Source organism: Bos mutus, chromosome 27 (assembly GCF_027580195.1).
Source record: "Bos mutus isolate GX-2022 chromosome 27, NWIPB_WYAK_1.1, whole genome shotgun sequence".
NCBI classification, from domain to species: Eukaryota; Metazoa; Chordata; class Mammalia; order Artiodactyla; family Bovidae; genus Bos; species Bos mutus.
The window spans coordinates 11,580,061-11,600,095 of record NC_091643.1 but is presented as its reverse complement, the minus strand read 5'-3'; the positions used below and the strand labels follow the sequence as shown (position 1 = coordinate 11,600,095).

Sequence of the window (20,035 nt, the reverse complement as noted above, 5' to 3'; positions counted from 1 at the left end):
GCGTGTGAGATGAGTGCAATTGTGCGGTAGTTTGAGCATTCTTTGGCATTGCCTTTCTTTGGGATTGGAATGAAAACTGACCTTTTCCAGTCCTGTGGTCACTGCTGAGTTTTCCAAATTTGCTGGCATATTGAGTGCAGCACTTTCACAGCATCATCTTTCAGGATTTGAAATAGCTCAACTGGAATTCCATCACCTCCACTAGCTTTGTTTGTAGTGATGCTTTCTAAGGTCCACTTGACTTCACATTCCAGGATGTCTGGCTCTAGGTCAGTGATCACACCATCGTGATTATTTGGGTCGTGAAGATCTTTTTTGTACAGTTCTTCTGTGTATTCTTGCCATCTCTTCTTAATATCTTCTGCTTCTGTTAGGTCCATACCATTTCTGTCCTTTATCGAGCTCATCTTTGCATGAAATATTCCTTTGGTATCTCTGATTTTCTTGAAGAGATCCCTAGTCTTTCCCATTCTGTTGTTTTCCTCTATTTCTTTGCATTGATCGCTGAAGAAGGCTTTCTTATCTCTTCTTGCTATTCTTTGGAACTCTGCATTCAGATGTTTATATCTTTCCTTTTCTCCTTTGCTTTTCGCTTCTCTTCTTTTCACAGCTATTTGTAAGGCCTCCCCAGACAGCCATTTTGCTTTTTTGCATTTCTTTTCTATGGGAATGGTCTTGATCCCTGTCTCCTGTACAATGTCACGAACCTCATTCCATAGTTCATCAGGCACTATCTATCAGATCTAGGCCCTTAAATCTATTTCTCACTTCCACTGTATAATCATAAGGGATTTGATTTAGGTCATACCTGAATGGTCAAGTGGTTTTTCCTACTTTCTTCAATTTAAGTCTGAATTTGGCAATAAGGAGTTCATGGTCTGAGTTCCTGGTCTTGTTTTTGCTGACTGTATAGAGGTTCTCCATCTTTGGCTGCAAAGAATATAATCAATCTGATTTTGGTGTTGACCATCTGGTGGTGTCCATGTATAGAGTCTTCTCTTGTGTTGTTGGAAGAGGGTGTTTGTTATGACCAGTGCATTTTCTTGGCAAAACTCTATTAGCCTTTGCCCTGCTTCATTCCGTATTCCAAGGCCAAATTTGCCTGTTACTCCAGGTGTTTCTTGACTTCCTACTTTTGCATTCCAGTCCCCTATAATGAAAAGGACATCTTTTTTGGGTGTTAGTTCTAAAAGGTCTTGTAGGTTTTCGTAGAACCGTTCAACTTCAGCTTCTTCAGCATTACTGGTTGGGGCATAGACTTGGATTACTGTGATATTGAATGGTTTGCCTTGGAAATGAACAGAGATCATTCTGTTGTTTTTGAGATTGCATCCAAGTACTGCATTTTGGACTCTTTTGTTGACCATGATGGCCACTCCATTTCTTCTGAGGGATTCCTGCCCGCAGTAGTAGATATAATGGTCATCTGAGTTAAATTCACCCATTCCAGTCCATTTCAGTTTGCTAATTCCTAGAATGTCGACATTCACTCTTGCCATCTCTTGTTTGACCACTTCCAATTTGCCTTGATTCATGGACCTGACATTCCAGGTTCCTATTGTCACGTAGGTGTATGTTCCTTGGTTCTTTGTCTCGTCACAACAAAGATTTGGAGCAACAGACATTAAAGCCCTTGGCACGTCACAGCTCTCAGGTCTTGGACAAACCGTGCTACAGCTCTTAGGCAAATCAGTGTTACAGCTCCATTTTATTTAGAAGATAGCAGGAGAATCCAAGGCTCGAAGAGAAGGGAGTGGAGGAGTGCATGGGGAGGGAGAAAGAGAGAGAGAGAGCACGCGCATGCACACGGGAGAGAGAGTCTGTGAGAAAGCACTTTGGCTCCTCCTTTTATGTTTTTTCCTCCACCTGGGCCTGCCCTATGCAAATTGGGCTTAGCCAGGAGTGCTGTTTGTTCTGTTTGTCCTGCCTGAAGTCTTCACTCTGGTCCTCAGACCTTCCTTGTCTTTTAGCCACCGCCATTTTGGACTCCTTTTCCCTATTCTACCTACCTAACACTATGCAATATTGCTCTTTACAGCATCGAACCTTGCTTCTATCACCAGTCACATCCACAGCTGGGTATTCTTTTTGCTTTGGTTCCATCCCTTCATTCTTTATGGAGTTATTTCTCCACTGATCTCCAGTAGCATATTGGGCACCTACTGACCTGGGAGTTCCTCTTTCAGTATCCTATCATTTTGCCTTTTCATACTGTTCATGGGGTTCTCAAGGCAAGGATACTGAAGTGGTTTGCCATTCCCTTCTCCAGTGGACCACATTCTGTCAGACCTCTCCACCATGACCCGCCCGTCTTGGGTTGCCCCACGGGCATGGCTTAGTTTCACTGAGTTAGACAAGGCTGTGGTCCTCGTGTGATTAGATTGACTAGTTTTCTGTGAGTATGGTTTCAGTGTGTTTGCCCTCTGATGCCCTCTTGCAACACCTACTGTCTTACTTGGGTTTCTCTTACCTTGGGCGTGGGGTATCTCTTCACGGCTGCTCCAGCAAAGCGCAGCCATTGCTCCTTACCTTGGACGAGGGGTATCTCCTCACTGCCGCCCTTCCTGACCTTCAACGTGGGATAGCTCCTCTAGGCCCTCCTGCGCCCGCGCAGCCAGGGCTCCTTGGACGTGGGGTTGGTCCTCCTGGCCACCGCCCCTGGCCTCAGTCGTGGGGTTGCTCCTCCCCACCGCCGCCCTTGGCCTCGGGCTTAGGGGCGTGGGGTAGCTCCTCCCGCCCGTCGCCCCTGGCCTCAGGCATGGGGTGTGGGGTATCTCCTCCCGGCCGCCGCCCCCGACCTCGGACAAGGGGTAGCTCCTCTCAGCCGTTCCTGCGCCATCGCATTCTGGTACTCTCGGCCGCTGCCCCGACCTCGGACATAGGGTAACTCCTCTTGGCTGCTGCCCTTCGGGCACGGGGTCCTCCCAGCTTCTGCCCCTGACCTCAGACGTGGGGTGGCTCCTCTCGGCCGCGCTTGGCGCGCCCGTTGCAGCCGCCTGCACTTGGCGCGTAGCCAGTTAAAATCTTGTGATAGTTTCAGGTGCACAGTGAAGGGACTCAGCCACACCTGCACACGCCTCCATTCTCCCCCAGGGGCTCCTCTGGTGGCTCAGAAGTAAAAAAAATCCGCCTGCCAGTGCAGGAGACGAAGGACACTCGGGTTTGATCCCTGGGTCAGGAAGATGCCCTGGAGGAGGGCATGGCAACCCACTCCAGTCAGTATTCTTGCCTGGAGAATCCCACGGACAGAGGAGCCTGGCGGGCTACATTCCACGGGGTTGCAAAGAGTCAGATATGACTGAACAACTCACACACACATTCTCCCCAAACCCCGCTCCCATCCAGGCTGCAACATAACATTGAGCAGAGTTCCCTGTGCTGTGTACAGCATGTCCTTCTTGTTGGGCATCCATTTGTAAATATAGCGGTGTGTACCTGTCCATCCCCAACTCCCTAACCATCCCTTTCCCCTGTCCTTCCCCATCCCCCTACTCACAACCATAAGGTCATTGTTTAAGAATGGTTTTTTCTTTAGATTGTACTGTAGCTAGATTTGTTGGGGTTTTTTTTTTCTCTTCTTTTTTTTTTAAATTTTATTCTTTAACTTTACAATATTGTATTGGTTTTGCCATGTATCAACCATGAATCCGCCACAGGTATACACGTGTTCCCCATCCTGAACCCTCCTCCCTCCTCCCTCCCCATACCATCCCTCTGGGTCATCCCAGTGCACCAGCCCCAAGCATCTAGTATCGTGCATCGAACCTGGACTGGCGACTCGTTTCATATATGATATTATACATGTTTCAATGCCATTCTCCCAAATCATCGCACCCTCTTCTCTCCCACAGAGTCCAAAAGACTGTTCTATACATCAATGTCTCTGGTTCCTCCCCACCCCACCCCCGGGCTGGCTTTTTTCCCCCCCTTCCAACCTGTTTTTAAAAGATGTGATCGTTCTCATCAGGAGGAAGTCGCTGAAGGGTATTTGGGGTTAAGCAGCTGAGGCCCATATGTCTTACTTGCGCTCGCTCCCCCCACAGGCACTGCTGGAGTCCCCGGTGGAGAAGACCCCCGTGTCCGTGGCCTGCGGGGCGGAGAGCCCCCTGGATGGCATCTGCCTCAGCGAATCAGATAAGACCGCCGTGCTCACCCTGATAAGGGAAGAGGTGAAGACTTGCCCACCACGTCCGCTGTTGCTTATTTCTTTGTCAAGCCTGTGTGCCAGTGGGGAGGTTCCATCTCTGCTGGCTTGAGTTCTTGCTCACCAGCTGGAGAGCTCATATAAAGGGCTCCCTGGAGCTGGAGTCCTGGTCTTCTGGTGTCCAAGGGGCAAAGCTGACACTTCGAAGTGTCCTTGAGAACTTCAGGACACTTCTTTATCGCTTATCCTTGAAGATTTAAGTACACAATTTTCCCAACTTCACCCACATACGTAACTAAGCCAGCACCCCTTCGTTTTACAGAGGATATAGGCTCATGCCTAAAAGTTCCTCAAATTCTAGACTTGTAGGAATATAAACTTGCTAATTAACTCTCAACTTCCTCTGTCGTGTTTATTGAACGTCTTCTGTTTGAAATAGATCACTGCTGGGCCTTTCCTGGGTGATCTGGAAAATAGAAAGACACTTGTTAGGTACCATTAATTCGTTTCCACCCTCCCCTTACACCTCTGTGCTGTGTTTGATGTGTTTGGTTTATATGTTTCTTGGATTTCTTCCACTTTTTTAAAAGAAGGTAATTCCCTTGGTGTAGTGATTTTATTTTTATAATGTGATGAAAATGGTTAAGTACCTCTGACCTAGGTCTTTCAAACCTTTAAAACAGAGCAATAATTTTGGTAATTAGTGGTGTCAGCTAGTCCTGTTGTCAAAACGCTGTGGTCAGGAGGCTTCACAAAGTGTTGTAAATGAGAAAAGTGTCTTCTTTCTTCTGAGAGTTAAAATTATGAGATATCCACTGACCAGATGCATCAAAGCAAAGATGTGCTAGAACTTCCCTGGTGGTCCAGTGGTTAACACTTTCCCCCCTGCAGGGGGAACTAAGAAAAGATCCTGTGTGCCCTACAGAGTGGCCCAAAAAACAAAGATGTGCCTGCTTCCTCCCTGAAGCAGAGAGGCTGGCTTCTGGTTCTTGAAATCCTGCTTCATGGCACCAAAATAAAGATTGTACACAATTAGAAAGAAGCACAGGAAAGTATAATCACAGGAGAACAATAGGTTCCCATCTGAGCCCTGTGCAGGGGAAGAGGTGTTTGAGACCGTGAATCTAGAGTGTTTCTTTCCAGCTAGCATGGGCCTGCCAAATGTAGGATATGGATCTTGGTCTAACAAGCAGGATCTTGCCCACCGTGAGTTGGGTGCCTCTGCCTGGAGGCACTGACCTTCTGAGCTCTATTCTGACTCAATCCGAAATCTCTGCAGAAAGAGACTACCTGGCCAGGCCAGCTCCCCCCACTCTGATCCTGTGATGGTTTCATGTCTCAGCCTAATTACTAATAAAGTGGGGCTCTGGCGTCTTACCTTTAAGAGGAGTCTGCCAGACCAGTGGCTCAGCTGTTGTCGTCCTGACCCAGCAGGGTTCTAGGCCGAGAGCCAGACCCTGGACCAACATGGAGTTTACAGAGATGGTAATTCCCACCTGGGGCTTTCCTGGGAGAGGTTCTCCTCCCCTTCACCCTGGTGACCGCATTCCAGCATCCTTATGTGGCCGACAACATTTCCCCAGTGTCTGTGTGCAATACACATAGAGGTTGAAGTTTTTTTATTCCTAATGTAGATTGAATATCTTGGGATGAACATTGGCTGTGTGTTGTTTTCAGGCTCTAGTCTTGAATTCAAACTGTAAAGAGACTGAGCCGGTAAAACTAAGCTCTGTCTGCATTATAATCTAGATAATCACTAAAGAGATCGAAGCAAATGAATGGAAGAAAAAATACGAAGAAACCCGACAAGAAGTCTTGGAGATGAGGTTAGACTGGAGGTTTGAGGGAGGGGTGGGTCCCTTTATGTACTATTAGATTTAGTGCAAAGGAAGGGATGACAGTACTTGCTTACATAGAACCAGCTCTTGAGAACTTGAGGGTTTTGCTGTTTGCACCTTAATTTGTGATGGGTAAGGTCATTTCCTGAGGATTGCTGACCAATTACTGTATTCAAATGTGGTATCTTATTTTGTGTTGTTCAGAACATGACAAGTAAGCAGAACCCACAGAATCCTTGTCTTTTGAAAAGACAAATTTGTGCAAAAATACCCATTCGAAATACAGAGTAACAAGATTTATTGACATCTTTAGTTATGGAGGCATTACAATCCATAATCCTTTCCTAAAACGAACTATACATGGTAGCTTCAAATTTCATAGCCACAAGGTAGCGTATAAAAAGCATTTTAACAGGAAACAAAGCTGACTGACTAACTTGGACTCTCTTTGCTTTTACTATTCACTCCTACAGTTAGGAGCTGCGAAATAACTAAAAATGGCACCAAAGAGTGGGGGGCATAAATAATTTACAGACTGTTCAGTGGGCACTTGGATGAAACATTTTAAATGGGTCCACTTTAGTTTGTGGCTCTTGTATTATTTGGTGTTTAGAGTGCTTGCTCGGTCCCTGTGCCAGCTTGTTGGGGAGGAAGGCACAGCCCCTGATCTCGGGGAGCTTTCAGCTGCCTTCGTGAGAACTTGGATGCCTAGTCAGAGTGAGGACCAGAGTTCTTCTCACCAAGGGTGTCAGGGAGGGGCACCCGTCACTGGAGGGTCAGGAAAAGATTGCACTTTTCCCGCATGAACAGGACAGTATGATCTTTAAATAACTTGGAATAACTAAAATGCTTCTGGAATTAGGAAAATAAAATAAAACCTGGAACTGAATCACAGGGGACCCACTGCCTGTAAGAGTGGTTTGGGGCCAGGAAAGCCTGAACTCAGATCGGGCCTCTTAGGAGGAGCCCCCAGGATATCGTTAACTTATTTTGTAAAAGAGTCACTTCTCTAAGCAGAATTCACGGACTGCCTTGGCGTCATTCACAAAGGTGCAAAGAAAAATGAAGGCAGTTGTTTTGGTGGATTCTTTACCAACTGAGCTATCAGGGAAGCCCAAATAAAATGCAAGCCTTATTAAACAGAACCTTGAGAAAAGCCTTTCTGAGCATTAACAAATCTTATATTAAATACTAAAAAAGCAGGGGGGCACCCCAAAGCAGGTAGCTGGGTTATGTGAGTTTGTCAGTACATGTTACTGTGTTTTGTTGTTTAGGGCAGCATTTGTCCAACTTCCCTTGTCTGGATATTCTCTTCTGATGAGACTTTTTGTCTGTTTGTTTAAGGAAAATTGTGGCTGAGTATGAGAAGACCATTGCCCAAATGATTGGTAAGGAAATTTTTCTCTAGAATATGAACCTCAGGATCCAAAGATGATTTTCAAATTAAAATATAAATCTCTCAGTTTGTCCATCCCTGAGATACAGTTGATTCTCATTATATGCAGTTCTTGTTTTTATAAAATTGCCACAAACACTGAATTAGGCAATTCTAACCTATTGATCCTCAGGAAGGCAAAGCAGGTGCCTGTGAGCCTGTGGTCACAACAATTTTGTCAATACATAACCTTATTTAAGATGTATTGTCGTTTCATTAATACTGAGCTCGTACCCGGACGAAGCTCATCTCACGTGTGTTTTCCCCCAAGACACCTCCAGCCTTGTAGCTTTTAGGACACAAGACGGGTCCACAGCACCAGGCTTGGGGCCCATTTAAAATTCCCCAACAGGAAGCACAAAAATGCAAAATTAAGGCCCGAAGTAGACTAAATAGGGTCCTTGTTGGCAGTATGCAACATGGCAGAGCATCTCCTGGTCCAGCCTTAGGCGAAAACATGCTTGGCGGGTCAGCCCAGTTCTCTGCTGCCCCACACGTGCCCCCGAACGGCCGGGAACCCACCGCACGTCTTGACTTGGAGGCGACATGGGAATTACAGTGAGCAGGCAAATTCACAAATACAGAATCTGCAAATACTGAGGATCCATTAAGATTAGGTTCCTTGTAGAGGATGAACACTTCCAGCACCAGGGTGGGCGGCCTCTCCACATCCTTCCTCCCACCCCTCTCCCCGCCCCCTCCAGTGGGACGTCTCTGGGCCTCACTCCACAGCAGGTCCTGCTTTCCCTGCCTCAGACCCATCAGGGCCATTAGAAAGGACAGCGCTTCATCCTCCTGCATTGCATTTAGAACCTCTTGTAGCCGCTGTCGTAAGGACTGACTCCCCAAGTCACTTCAGGTCTCTCTGCATTAACTGAAGTGCTGAGATGATAATTTATGCCATCCATGCCACCTGACACCTGGGAGCTGCATGGCTCCTGCCCTCAGCTCCTCTGGGTCTCTGCTTGCATCTCTCCTCAGACAGAGGCCATTTGATATAAAGGCACCCCACCCTCTTGCCCTGCTTTGTTCTTTTCCCCGTCACCTGTTGCCTGTCTCCCGCACCAGAGTGTCAGGGTGGAAACTTGTCACCTTCCTTGCTGGGTTGCCCCCCTCCAACCCCCTAGAGTACTGCCTCGCAGCTCAGGAGGGCAGCTGTGAACTGTTGGGTGAATGCATGTTCTCTGATCGTGACTCACAGAAGATGAACAGAGGACAAGCATGAGCTCTCAGAAGAGCTTCCAGCAGCTGACCATGGAGAAGGAGCAGGCCCTGGCCGACCTCAACTCGGTGGAAAGGTCCCTCTCTGACCTGTTCAGGAGATACGAGAACCTGAAGGGCGTCCTGGAAGGGTTCAAGAAGGTACCTGTCCTTTGCCTTCTGCCGCCTTGGTGGTGCGTCTTCTTGATGATGGGTTGTCAAACCCATGTGCCCAAAGTGTGGGTGGCCCAGAAACAGGAAATCAGGGACCCTGGGTGGCATGTTTGAATCCTTCCTCTCAGTCAGGGCAACAAGCCCTGGACACGACCAGAGTGTGGCACAGCGTGTAAGAACCTGGGGCCCTCAGACCTTAGGAGAGTTCTAGAAATGTTCTTTTTGATCATTCACCAATTTGTCAAAAGTAAAAGGGAGTCAAGCCATAGCACTGAAAAATTCAAGCCGAAGGTATCAAAGAAGGAAGTATGAAGTTTCAAATTTAGGTGTAAGTGGGCATATTGACTTAATTTGGTCACTCATCATCACTAAAGACACATTTATAGCAGTGAGCGTTCTTTTTTTCATATTAAAATAAAATGACTGTCCAGTGTGTCCAAAACAGGAATCAGATTCCCCTTCAGTTTTTCTGTTTGTTTTTGGCTGTGCTGGGTCTTTGTGGCTTTGCTCAAGCCTTCTCTAATTGCGGCAAGCCACTCTTGGCTGCAGTGCTCCGGCCTCTTCCTGTGGAGCTGGGGCTGTAGGCGTGTGGGTTCCAGCAGTTGCTGCGCTCGGGCTCAGAGGCTGTGGCCCACGGGCTCAGTTGGTCCCCGGCATGTGGAATCTTCCCCGACCTGGAATCGAACCCATGTCCCCTGCACTGGCAGGTGGATTCTTATCCCCTGCGCCACCAGGGAAGTTGCACCCTTCAGTTTTGAATAACTTTGGCCTTCCTAAAGCCAGGTGCTACTGGAAAAGAACCTGCCCGCCTGTGCAGGAGACATAAGAGATGCAGGTTTGATCCCTGGGTGGGGAAGATCCTCTGGAGAAAGGGCATGGCCACCCACTCCAGTATTCTTGCCTGGAGAATGCCGTGGACAGAGGAGCCTGGCAGGCCACAGTCCACAGGACCACACACAGTCAGACACGACTGAAGCGACTTAACACAGGCATGCGCACTTCAGAAGCAGGTGTGTCAGTGTAACTCACTATCTGATTTGAAAGTTAATGCATGATGTTATCTACAGTTTCCTCAGTGGGAATTATTTGTGCCTTTTTCAAAGTACCATGGAATCTTATTTGAAGGCATCTGAATGTAATTAGGTTTTCTCATGTTTTAAAAAAGGAAAGCTCTTGACACATGGCAGGTTACTAGTAGAAGAGAAACAAAATGACCTGTTTCTTTCCTTTTAAATTGTCACTTGGTAACAGAATGAAGAAGCCTTGAAAAAATGTGCTCAGGATTACTTAGCCAGAGTTAAACAAGAAGAGCAACGGTATCAGGCCCTGAAGATCCATGCCGAGGAAAAACTAGACAAGTAAGAGCCTGTGCGGAAGAATTTCATTTTTCATATTGTTGTAGGAAGACTGACAGAGGAAAGAAAAAAAAGAATTACTGTTTTGCTTTTGTGTGTGTGTGCTTTTTGGTCGTTTTGTTTTTCTGGAAAGACATTTTATTTTAAATAAAGCACTGTGTGCCTGTCAGTCCCACACTCCCAGTCTGTCCCTCCCCCTCCGCCCTTCCTCCCTGGTGACCAGAAGTTCATTCTCTAAGTCTATGAGTCTGGTTCTGTTTTGTAAATCAGCTCATTTCTTTTTTTTTTTTTTGAATAGGTGAAATCTTCCTCTAGTTCAAACATTAAAAAGAACAAAGAGAATACCAAGTAAAGTAAATCAGACAGAGAAGGAGGAATATCATATGACATCCTTTATATGTGGAATCTAAAAAAAAATGATACAGATGAACTTACTTGCAGAACAGAAAGAGACAGAGTTAGAGAACAAACTTACGATCGCTGGGGGTAAGGGTGAGGGGAAGGGATAGTTAGGGAGTTTGGGATGGATGTGTACACATGACTATTTAAAACGGATACCCAACAGGGACCTATTGTACCGCACAGGAACTCTGCTCAAAGTTACGGGGCAGCCTGGATGGGGGGCGCGTTTGGGGAGTATGGCTGAGTCCCTTTTGCTGTCCGCCTGAAACTGTCACAAGATTGTTAATCAGCTGTCCCTCCAGAGAAAATGAAAACATTTTTTAAAAGAATAAAAAGATACAGTCTCTCCCTCCCACCCCGTCCTCCCCCCGAGAAGTTCCCACCTCTTCCCTCACCCCAGGAAATCACCATCCTTTTACCCTTCCAGACATACTCCCCCTCCTCTTCCCCCAGCCCAGCTGTGTTGGGCTGTGAGTGGCGTCGTACAAGCCTGAGGTGTACAGTGTGGATTTGATGCACTGTGTTTGCACCACCGTCGAGCTGGCTGAGGCTCTGTCACAGTCCTTTTTTTTTTTTTTTAATGTGCTGAGACTCTCCTTTTTTTTTTTATACAGACGGTAGCGTACTCACTTTATTCACTCAGCAGTTTGTTTTGGAAATCTTTCTGTGTCAACCCATGAAGAGCCTCTTTATTTATTTATGTTTTAATCTGGTGTTCCGTTGACGGAACGTATCCTTTACTTAACCAGTCGTGCCTGTTGGACACTTAGGTTTATTCAGCACCTTCTGCTACAGCAGTGCTGCAGTAAAGTAAGTAACCTCAGACGATTATCGTCTGGGAGGCAGGTGAGATCCCTGTATGTGAACTGCTGGGCAAAGGGATTTATGGATTTATAACTATGATCATATTGTCCAGTTGCCCTCGTTAGACTTTTACTACTTTACAACCCTGCAGTGTGTGCAAGCAGCTCTTTTCTCATGCAGCTTCACCAACAGATCAGGATTCAGGTTTTCGATACATCTAACCAGCGGAAGATGGTTATTTCAATTTAGTTGAGTTTTTTCTTTTATTTTGGCAAGCAACACAGCGTTTTTATTCAACGTAGTTTTGATTCATATGTATTTTATGAGTGAAATTGAACATATTTTAGCAGCAGCAGCACATACATATATTTAGGCAGTGGCAACCCACTCCAGTACTCTTGCCTGGAAAATCCCATGGGCGGAGGAGCCTGGTAGGCTGCAGTCCGTGGGGTTGGGAAGAGTTGGACACAACTGAGCGACTTCACTTCCGTGCATTGGAGAAGGAAATGGCAACCCACTCCAGTGCTCTTGCCTGGAGAATCCCAGGGACGGGGGAGCCTGTGGGCTGCCGTCTGTGGGGTCGCACAGAGTCGGCCACGACTGAAGTGACTCAGCAGCAGCAGCAGCAGACATATATTTGCTTTTCCGTGAATGACTCTTCTTTGCCTGGTTTTCTAGTGTCAGCTTATGTATTTTAAATATAAGTATATTGCAGATGACAGCCCGTTGTAATATGAGTTGTGAATAATTTTTCTAGTTTGTTACCTTTTGGCTCTGCCCATAGTGTTTCTTGATATGCAAAAATTTACTTTTATATAATAGTGTAATTTCTCAATCATTTCTTTTATAGCTATAGGATCTTCTGTCATAGTGACAAAGATCTTCATCATGCTCAGTGTAAAACATTTTCCCATGTTTGCCTTCCAGTACTTTAAATGGCTTAGTTTTCTTTTTATTGCTTAAAATTCGTTTTGACTAAAGTTGAAGTGTAGTTGATTTACAGTGTTGTGTTAGTTTCAGGCAAGTGATTCAGTTATATATATGTATATTCTTTTTCAGATTCTTTTCTGTTATAGGTTATTAAATAAGGCTTAATTTTTTTTATGCTTAAATCTGATGCATTTGCAATTTATCCTGGGGAATAAAGGATCTATGAAGGATGTACCCAACTGTATTTTTTAACTAAAGAGTAATACATCCTTGTACATTCTGCCACCTTCCTGTTTGTAAAGCCTTGTAAGTTCCCCTTTTCCCTCCCCACCCCCAGAGGCATTGGTATTAAAGGTTTATTTTGCATCTTTCTAATCTTTTCTATGAGCCTTTACAAATACTACCCAATGGCTTTGGGCTTTTTAAAAAAAATAATACAGTATCATACAGGTTTCTATTTTCATGTAATCGTATATTATGGCCCTTTTTTTTCGCTTTAGAACATATTGCTCAATCTAATTATTAGTTTGTAGACTATTTCATGCCTTTCGTGGACGGGCATTTCACCCCTTTCCTGTTGCAAACAGTGTGGCAGTGAACGCCCTGTGCCCTCAGCGTGGTGCTGGGGAGCGTGGTCCTCGGGGAGATTGCTAGGATGGACTCCCTGGGCAGGAGGCACGCGGTAGTTCCTGCCGCACCGCATCCACAGAGAGGGCTATGCGGGTTTTCTTTCCCCGTCAGCACCTTGCATCTTGGCCAACACAGGCCAAGATCATCCTGGCTAATTTCTGCCAAGCTGATACATTTTAAAAGTTTATCGTTTTAATTTGCACACCTCTGATTACAGTGAGTTTTTAGCGTCTTTTCATCAATTAACTGTTTATCAGATGACGTCTGTGGTTTTTAAATTTTCCTTTTGCATCTCTTCAATAAAGTTGCCTGTAGGCCTGTTTTTCATAGATGCCAACAGTTAGTATCCTGACTTGTTAGCTGTGTTAATCCACAAAGATCCTGCTTACTGTTGTACTGGGTTTAAAAAAAAAAACTAAGGTTGTTGTAGGCCTGTGATTCCACTCCTGGGTGGCATGTGAATTTTGAAGGGTACCGTGTGCCTTGAGATGAATTCTGCCAGTAGTTTGCACCAGGGAAATCTCAGCGGTTACGTGTAATTAAATTTTTATAAATTAAAATTGAATCCTGTAGCTCACTGATTCCTATCTTCCCTCTATGGTGAAGTCAGTTGACTTAGTCCTGTGTCACAGATGGCAGCTGTTAGCATCCTGGCTCTTGCGCCGTGACCGATGACAAACCATGTGTTTTTTATCCCTTCTTTCCATAACAGAGCCAATGAGGAGATTGCTCAGGTTCGAACAAAAGCCAAGGCTGAGAGCGCAGCTCTCCACGCGGGGCTCCGCAAGGAACAGATGAAGGTGGAGTCCCTGGAGAGGGCCCTTCAGCAGAAGGTACGAGGGGTTGGATGTCATGCCCAGGAGACCTTTGGTTTTCCTCCTCCGCCGTGGCGCCCTCATCTTGGGTCTGGATGAAGGAACCTTGTCTCTCTGCTCAGACGCTTCAGTCCACTGACTCGAGTAGCGACAAAGGAGGGGAGCATGAGTGGGACCTGGCCACAGGCGGGGCAGAGTGAAAGTTGCATTCATGGAAGTTCAGCGGACCAAAGGTTTAGGCTCCGAGGCTGCCTTTTTTCTCTCTACTTTTTTTTCTGTAACACATGAAGCTATTGTCCCGCTTCATTGCAGTTTTGCCCTCCAGGAGCCATTAGGCAAAATCTGGAGGTGTATGTGGTTGTCTGGACTGGGAGATGCTGTGGGCATCTCGTGGGTAGAGGCCAGAGATGGTGCCAAACACCACAAGGTGCACAGGACACCCCACAATCAAGACCCTCCTGCCCCGATGTCAGCGGTGCCATGGTCTAGAAATGGCTACATAAGCAAAAACCACGCTGCCCAGTGATTCTTAGACTTCGTTCTTTGTGCCTCTTCTGTTTTTGTTATTGTGTTTCCAAACATATTTTCAGGCCTGTGGCATCTGTTCCACCAGGACAGGGATTTTATTGAGGGGTCTGATAAACCCAGAGACGATGGCCCTTGGCATTCTCCAGGTCCCTGGAGATGCTGATGGAGCAAGTGAGGCCCAGATATCTGGCATTTCTAAAAAATACCCCCAAGTAATTCTCGTGATAACAAGGAAATCTGAGAAACAAACTTTAGAGGGCCAGTCATTACACTTACCCCTTATTCAGTCTAAGCAGAACTTGGAGAACACATGACCATTTCCTAGGGGAGAAGGTATAGAGCCTTCCTTTCTTTAAAGGGCTTCCCAGATGGCTCAGACAGTAAAGAAACTGCCTGCAATGCAGGAGACTGGGATTTGATCCCTGGGTCAGGAAGATCCCCTGAAGAAGGGAATGGCAACCCAGTCCAGTATTCTTGCCTGGAGAGTCCCCGTGGACAGAGGTGCCTGACGGGCTACAGTCCACGGCATCACAAAAAGTTGGACACGACTGAGGCAACTAACAAAAAACTTTCTTTAAAAGGGTTTCTGATGCAGAACAGTGAAGAACCATCAAGTCAGGTGCCTAGAGAGGGTATGGGCAGTCGAAGGACGATTTCACCATAATCCTTCCATCTTGGGACATACAGTGCATCATCCCATTGTTTGTTTTTCAGAACCAAGAAATCGAAGAACTGACGAAAATCTGCGACGAGCTGATCGCCAAGCTGGGAAAGACGGACTGAGTTTCCCCTGTAAGCTCAGCAGATCTGCATTCAGCTGCTTCTCTCGTGACCACGATTATCTTGCCTTATCCAGGAATAATTGCCCCTTTGCAGAGAAAAAAACACTTGATGAAAGCACATGCCTACTGCTGCCTGTCCCGCTTTGCTGCCGACACGCCCGCCCCAAGAAAACGCTGGAGGATTCATCACGCAGACGTGGAAAGAGTGGCCCGACCATCCTTCCGATGGGCTCTGGGCAGGATTCTCTGTCTTTGGTTCATTTTAAAGTCGTCTTTACTTGGCCCAGGTGCGTTCAGTTTATGATTTGGTGGCTATTACTTGGGACCATACCCTGTCCACCTGATTTTTTTAAGTTTATTTATTACATCTTTTACATTTGATTTTCAATATTAGTGGTTTTGTTTGAGGAGATGATTTGGCCTGTTGTTACTTCCAGTTGAGTACCTATTTATAGACACATTCACTCTCTCACACACATACGTGCATATTTATACATGATGCTGGTTTGTTTCCCCCGCCCCCCAGAGGCATAGTCAAATAAGAACTTCTCTACAGAAAGGCATATTTCCATGAACCATAAAACCCTATTTGAAAACAGAGTCCTGGCTCAGAATCCCAATTGCAGAATTTGGGGGGTTGAAGAGGTGAAGCCTGTAGACTCCGTGTGTGGCATGGCTCCTAACCTCAGACTCAGGTGTCACGTGGGGGGCACTCTTGGCCACAGCGTCCTGTTCCCCCAACCCGTGTCTGGATGGCCCTCAGCTTGGGTGCTGCTGCCCCTCTGGGGTTAGTGCTCAGACCCAGGGGATCTACTTCGTTCCCTCACAACTGGGGTTTGCCAAGTCCTAGAGCCGTCAGTCCCCTCTACTTCAGTTTGTTGCTACAGAGTCTACATTTGTTCTCTGTTGTCTTTCTGTTTGAAATATGCAAAGGAAATCTGCTTATAAAAGGTTTAGACAACCTTCTTTAATGAACCCCATTAGCAACTGTAAGGTAAAGCAGCAGTTGGACTTTTCCAAGTGTGATGAATTATTCTTCAGATTTTTTTCCCCAAAGGCCACCCCTCCCCCAAAAAAAAAAAAATCCTTTCAAGCTGAAAGATAGTAGAATTTAGAATTTTCAACCAAACGGGCAGGAAAATCACATGAGCCACCCCCAAATCAGTGCATTTTGAGTATTTTTAAACCACAGCCATTTGAATACTGGTGGAGGGAGTAGACCCCTACTCACAAAACCAGATTCCTCAAGCTGTTCCTGGACTCCATTCAGAGTGGCGGAGAACCTTACTCCCGAATGGAAATTTCCTGTGTGAACCCCTCCCGTTCGATAGGCAAAACCAAATCCACGCAGGCATCTTAAAGCGCTCTTTTGTCTTAACCTGAACACCCGGAGCGTCTTCATGGTGACGTGTGTTATCTCCAGTGCACGTAAGTTGTGGTACTTTTCCTGTAAAACTACTGCATGGCCCACCTTCAGCAGTGAAGTGTGCCTCATGGAGACCCCCTCGCTCTCTTAAGGTGACCTTTTCTTTAGCCGTGTACTGTTCACATGGTGCAATCTTTAGCCCCAGGGAGGTCAGTAATGTCTTTTAAAGCCAGAAGTCCCATTTTACTGATATGCATTTCCCATAATTGGTGCTTAGGCTGTATTTTAAAGCCTACTGTCTTAACATTTTGTACAAAAAAAAAAAAAAAAAAGCAACAACAAACCAGAACAGCAGAAATGCTCTGTGTTTGGAGAAGTGGTGTGACAATCGTTCGGGCCCTGGAAGCAGTCCCCGTGGTTTGAAGCGAGTGCCCTGCTATAGCTTTGGCCCTGGAGGAGCAGGCATCTCAGGCGACGTGACCATACCCTCTTCCAACCGTTCATGACTAGAGAAACTCACTTCACAGTTTTGCAGAAAGAAACGTTGCTAAACCTCTTTGCTGCTGTGTTTTGGTGACGTACCCACGTTTACTTGTTTCGTATCGCTCTGTTGGACACATGAAAGGCTTATTATCATAGTCTCCCTTAGAACCCCACAGTCCTCTTGTTTTAGGCTTCTTGCTTGCGTAGAAAGAGAAAAAAGTAGCTGTGTGTTGAAACAGAGGTGATGACAATCCTTCCTGAGCATGCTGGTGGGAAGAGACCCCTGAGAAACTAGACCCTACCGAGTAAAGTCACTGCGCAAGGAAAGCGAAAAGGCCCACATTAAGTAACATTTGCCATTGGCCACTCTGCCATGGCCATTACAAGGAAATCGTCTTCCTTCTGATTTAGTGGATGGACAGTCTTCCTGCAGGAAGGAAAATGTAGCGTGTACAACTGTCACATCAAGAAAATATACTGAGCAGAATGAAGTATGTTTATTTAAAAAAATAAGGGAAAGAGACCTACTCTGGGGAATAAGAATGTAGCCTAGAGTTTTGCTTCAAAACACTAATGGGCCAGATTACTTGTGAATTGGGCAGTAATTCATCCCGTGACAAACATGACAGGGAAGTGAGAAAAGGCCGCAGGCCTGGACAGTGGTTTGGGAGCGTGAGTGGTCTGCTTGAGGCTCTTGATCCAGAGCCGTGTTTTGGTTTTGTTTTTTAATTTTTGAGTTTGCCAAAGTGTAGCTAGTCTTCACCTAAAAGTGTTTTAACTGGAGGATCTAATGTAACCAGACTCCTCAGTCTGTCACTTGGTTGGCTAAGTCACTGACAGACCTCATGACATTTACTTTATTTGGAGATGCTCCTGGAAACAATGAGAAGCCCGCTTTGCTCATGGCTTCTAGCGTCCTCAGGCCCAGCCCAGATTAGGAAGTGCGGAGGTGCCTGACGGTGAGAATGCCGAGGGCCTAGCGGCCTTCCCAGGTGGCATGGAGTCCAAGCAGAGGTTCACTCTGTGCGTTGGAGGATGGCTCAAGTCAGATCTGCTTACCGGCCAGTTACCCTTCTTCCCATCCCACGCTTTCTGCAACTCTCACACAAGTACCTAGACGCTTTTTAGCTGGGTCCTGGATTCATCCTGACTGGTTATAAGCTGGGAGAGTGAAGTGCCCCAGATATCCCTGGGCTGACTTGGTGCAGCCAGAGGGAAGCAGTCATTGTACCGACAGGTAACAGAGAACTCGATGACTCTGAAGCTCAAAACCGAGTTGTGAGGAACAGGAGTGTGGCGAGTCTGAGTGCTCTAACTGGAAATGATCCAGCGTGTCCTTTTTGAGTGGAGTAAGATCCCTAAAGCGCCCCTTCTTTTCCTCCCCTTTTTGGTCTTCTGCTGCGGTTCATTGCTGTCTCGTGAATCATCCACGCCTGGTGTTCTTTGTAGTTTGTTGACTGTGCAAGTTTGCTCTTGGACTCGGGTGGTTTCTTATTTTATTCTCTTGTTGGGGAGAGAGAAACTAGACGTTGGAAGGATTCAGTGATTCAGGCAAAGCATTTTAAAGTAAAGATGTATATATTCTGAAGAATTGAAAAGATGGCAGATTATTATTTCCTTATTAAAGAACAAATAACAGTCTGGGAATCCCAGAATGTCAAGCCAAAGGTCTATAGGGTCATCTTCTTCAAAGCTTTTCATGAAGAAGTATTTCAAGGAGACTTCTGTACAAAAAGGTTTGACTGGCCTCCAGATCCTAGTGACGTAAAGAAAGCAGTCTGTCCCTCAAACCTGGAGTCTCCCATGTAGAAAAGGCAAAGGAATAGACGTAATAGAGCCCTCCCTCTAAGGATCTCCTCTGGAAGGTCGTATGAATGACACTTTCCGGGGAAGACTCCCTCCCTAGTGCCCAGAGCTAGCATTCTGGAGACTAAAGATTGCACTTTTCATAGTTTTTTTTCATCCAAATGCAATCCCATTTCTGTGCCTCTTAGCATGCAGTTAGATTTGGACTAACAAGATTCCTAAGGAATGACTTTTTAACTATAATATGGTTACAGCTACTATATATATATACACACACACACACATCTGTACATACCCTCTGGTTATAGTTGTACCGTGGAGATGGGGTGAGCGATGCTGGCCATGGCAGTTGTCCATCCAGCACTCTGAATGAGGCGGCAAAGGCCAGGCTCGGCGCTGAGGTGTGGCCTGAACCTTCCCAGTACCCATTCGTCACTTTAGAATCAGGAAAATGCCGCTTTACTCCCCCTCTGCCTTTTAGCGGCATCTGAAACACGCTCCACCAAGTATCTCCCTGTCCCGCCGTTAAGTGATGCTCTCTGGATAATTTTCAAGGGGACATATAAAAATGTGAGCTCTGAAACCACCCCACACACACCTTTCCCACCCCCACCCCCGCCAGTGTGGGGTGGTCTGCAGGTTTCACACTCTCAGCCTCGCGCTTGGCCCTCCTGCCCAGTGAGACAGGGTCCCAGCGTTTCTCTCTTCTCAGAGGTTGCAGACTTCTCAGTGTCGCTTGTAGCAAGTGTGTCTTTGCCGGTAGACACCCCTGTGTACTTACTAATGTGCCAACAAGTAAATGTTAATTAATTGCACATCTGCTTCCACTGTGTTCTCATGGGTGCCATGAAGTGTGTGAGGAGCCTCGTCCGGAGGAATCTAACGCTGCATTGACTACTGCTGTCAGGATTGTGTTGTGTGAAATAATCATCAACATAAATTTTATATGCACAAGTGATTTCCCTTTTATATGTCAGGTAAATATTTGTAAAAGTTATACTCACACAAATGAAATTATTATAATGATTACTAATATATTTTTTCCATGTTTCATTGCCTGAATAAAAACTGTTTACCACTGTTAGATGTGGCTTGTGTAGAGACTTCTTACCGCCGCCACCCGCCCCTGCCCTCACGGTTATAAGTCACTTTATCCCCAAACATGAAGATTCATGACAGCCTCGCTTTTACGGCCTCCATATTTCAGTCTAAAAATAGAAAAGAAGACATTTCCACTACACTCATTTTGTGAGGTTTTATGCATTTGGTTGGGTGTGTTAATTAAAAAACGAATTTTGGAATTCGGACCTTGCCATATAAATCTCCATGCCTTTGCATCTGTG

General features: G+C 46.0%; 1 protein-coding gene across 15 annotated transcripts in view; it reads left to right on the top strand.

The window, feature by feature from the left end:
* Positions 1–19,776, top strand: part of TACC1 (transforming acidic coiled-coil containing protein 1) — a 130,654-nt gene extending 110,878 nt beyond the window's left edge. For all 15 annotated transcript variants that reach the window (XM_070364283.1, XM_070364279.1, XM_070364275.1 and 12 more), the window contains 7 exons: positions 4,044–4,169; positions 5,894–5,970; positions 7,327–7,370; positions 8,619–8,779; positions 10,043–10,149; positions 13,625–13,745; positions 14,970–19,776. In XM_070364283.1, coding sequence (XP_070220384.1) covers positions 4,044–4,169; positions 5,894–5,970; positions 7,327–7,370; positions 8,619–8,779; positions 10,043–10,149; positions 13,625–13,745; positions 14,970–15,038 — 705 coding nt within the window. In that variant the 3' untranslated portion in view covers positions 15,039–19,776. The remainder of the gene's footprint in view (positions 1–4,043; positions 4,170–5,893; positions 5,971–7,326; positions 7,371–8,618; positions 8,780–10,042; positions 10,150–13,624; positions 13,746–14,969) is intronic.
* The last annotated feature ends 259 nt before the right edge of the window (positions 19,777–20,035 follow it).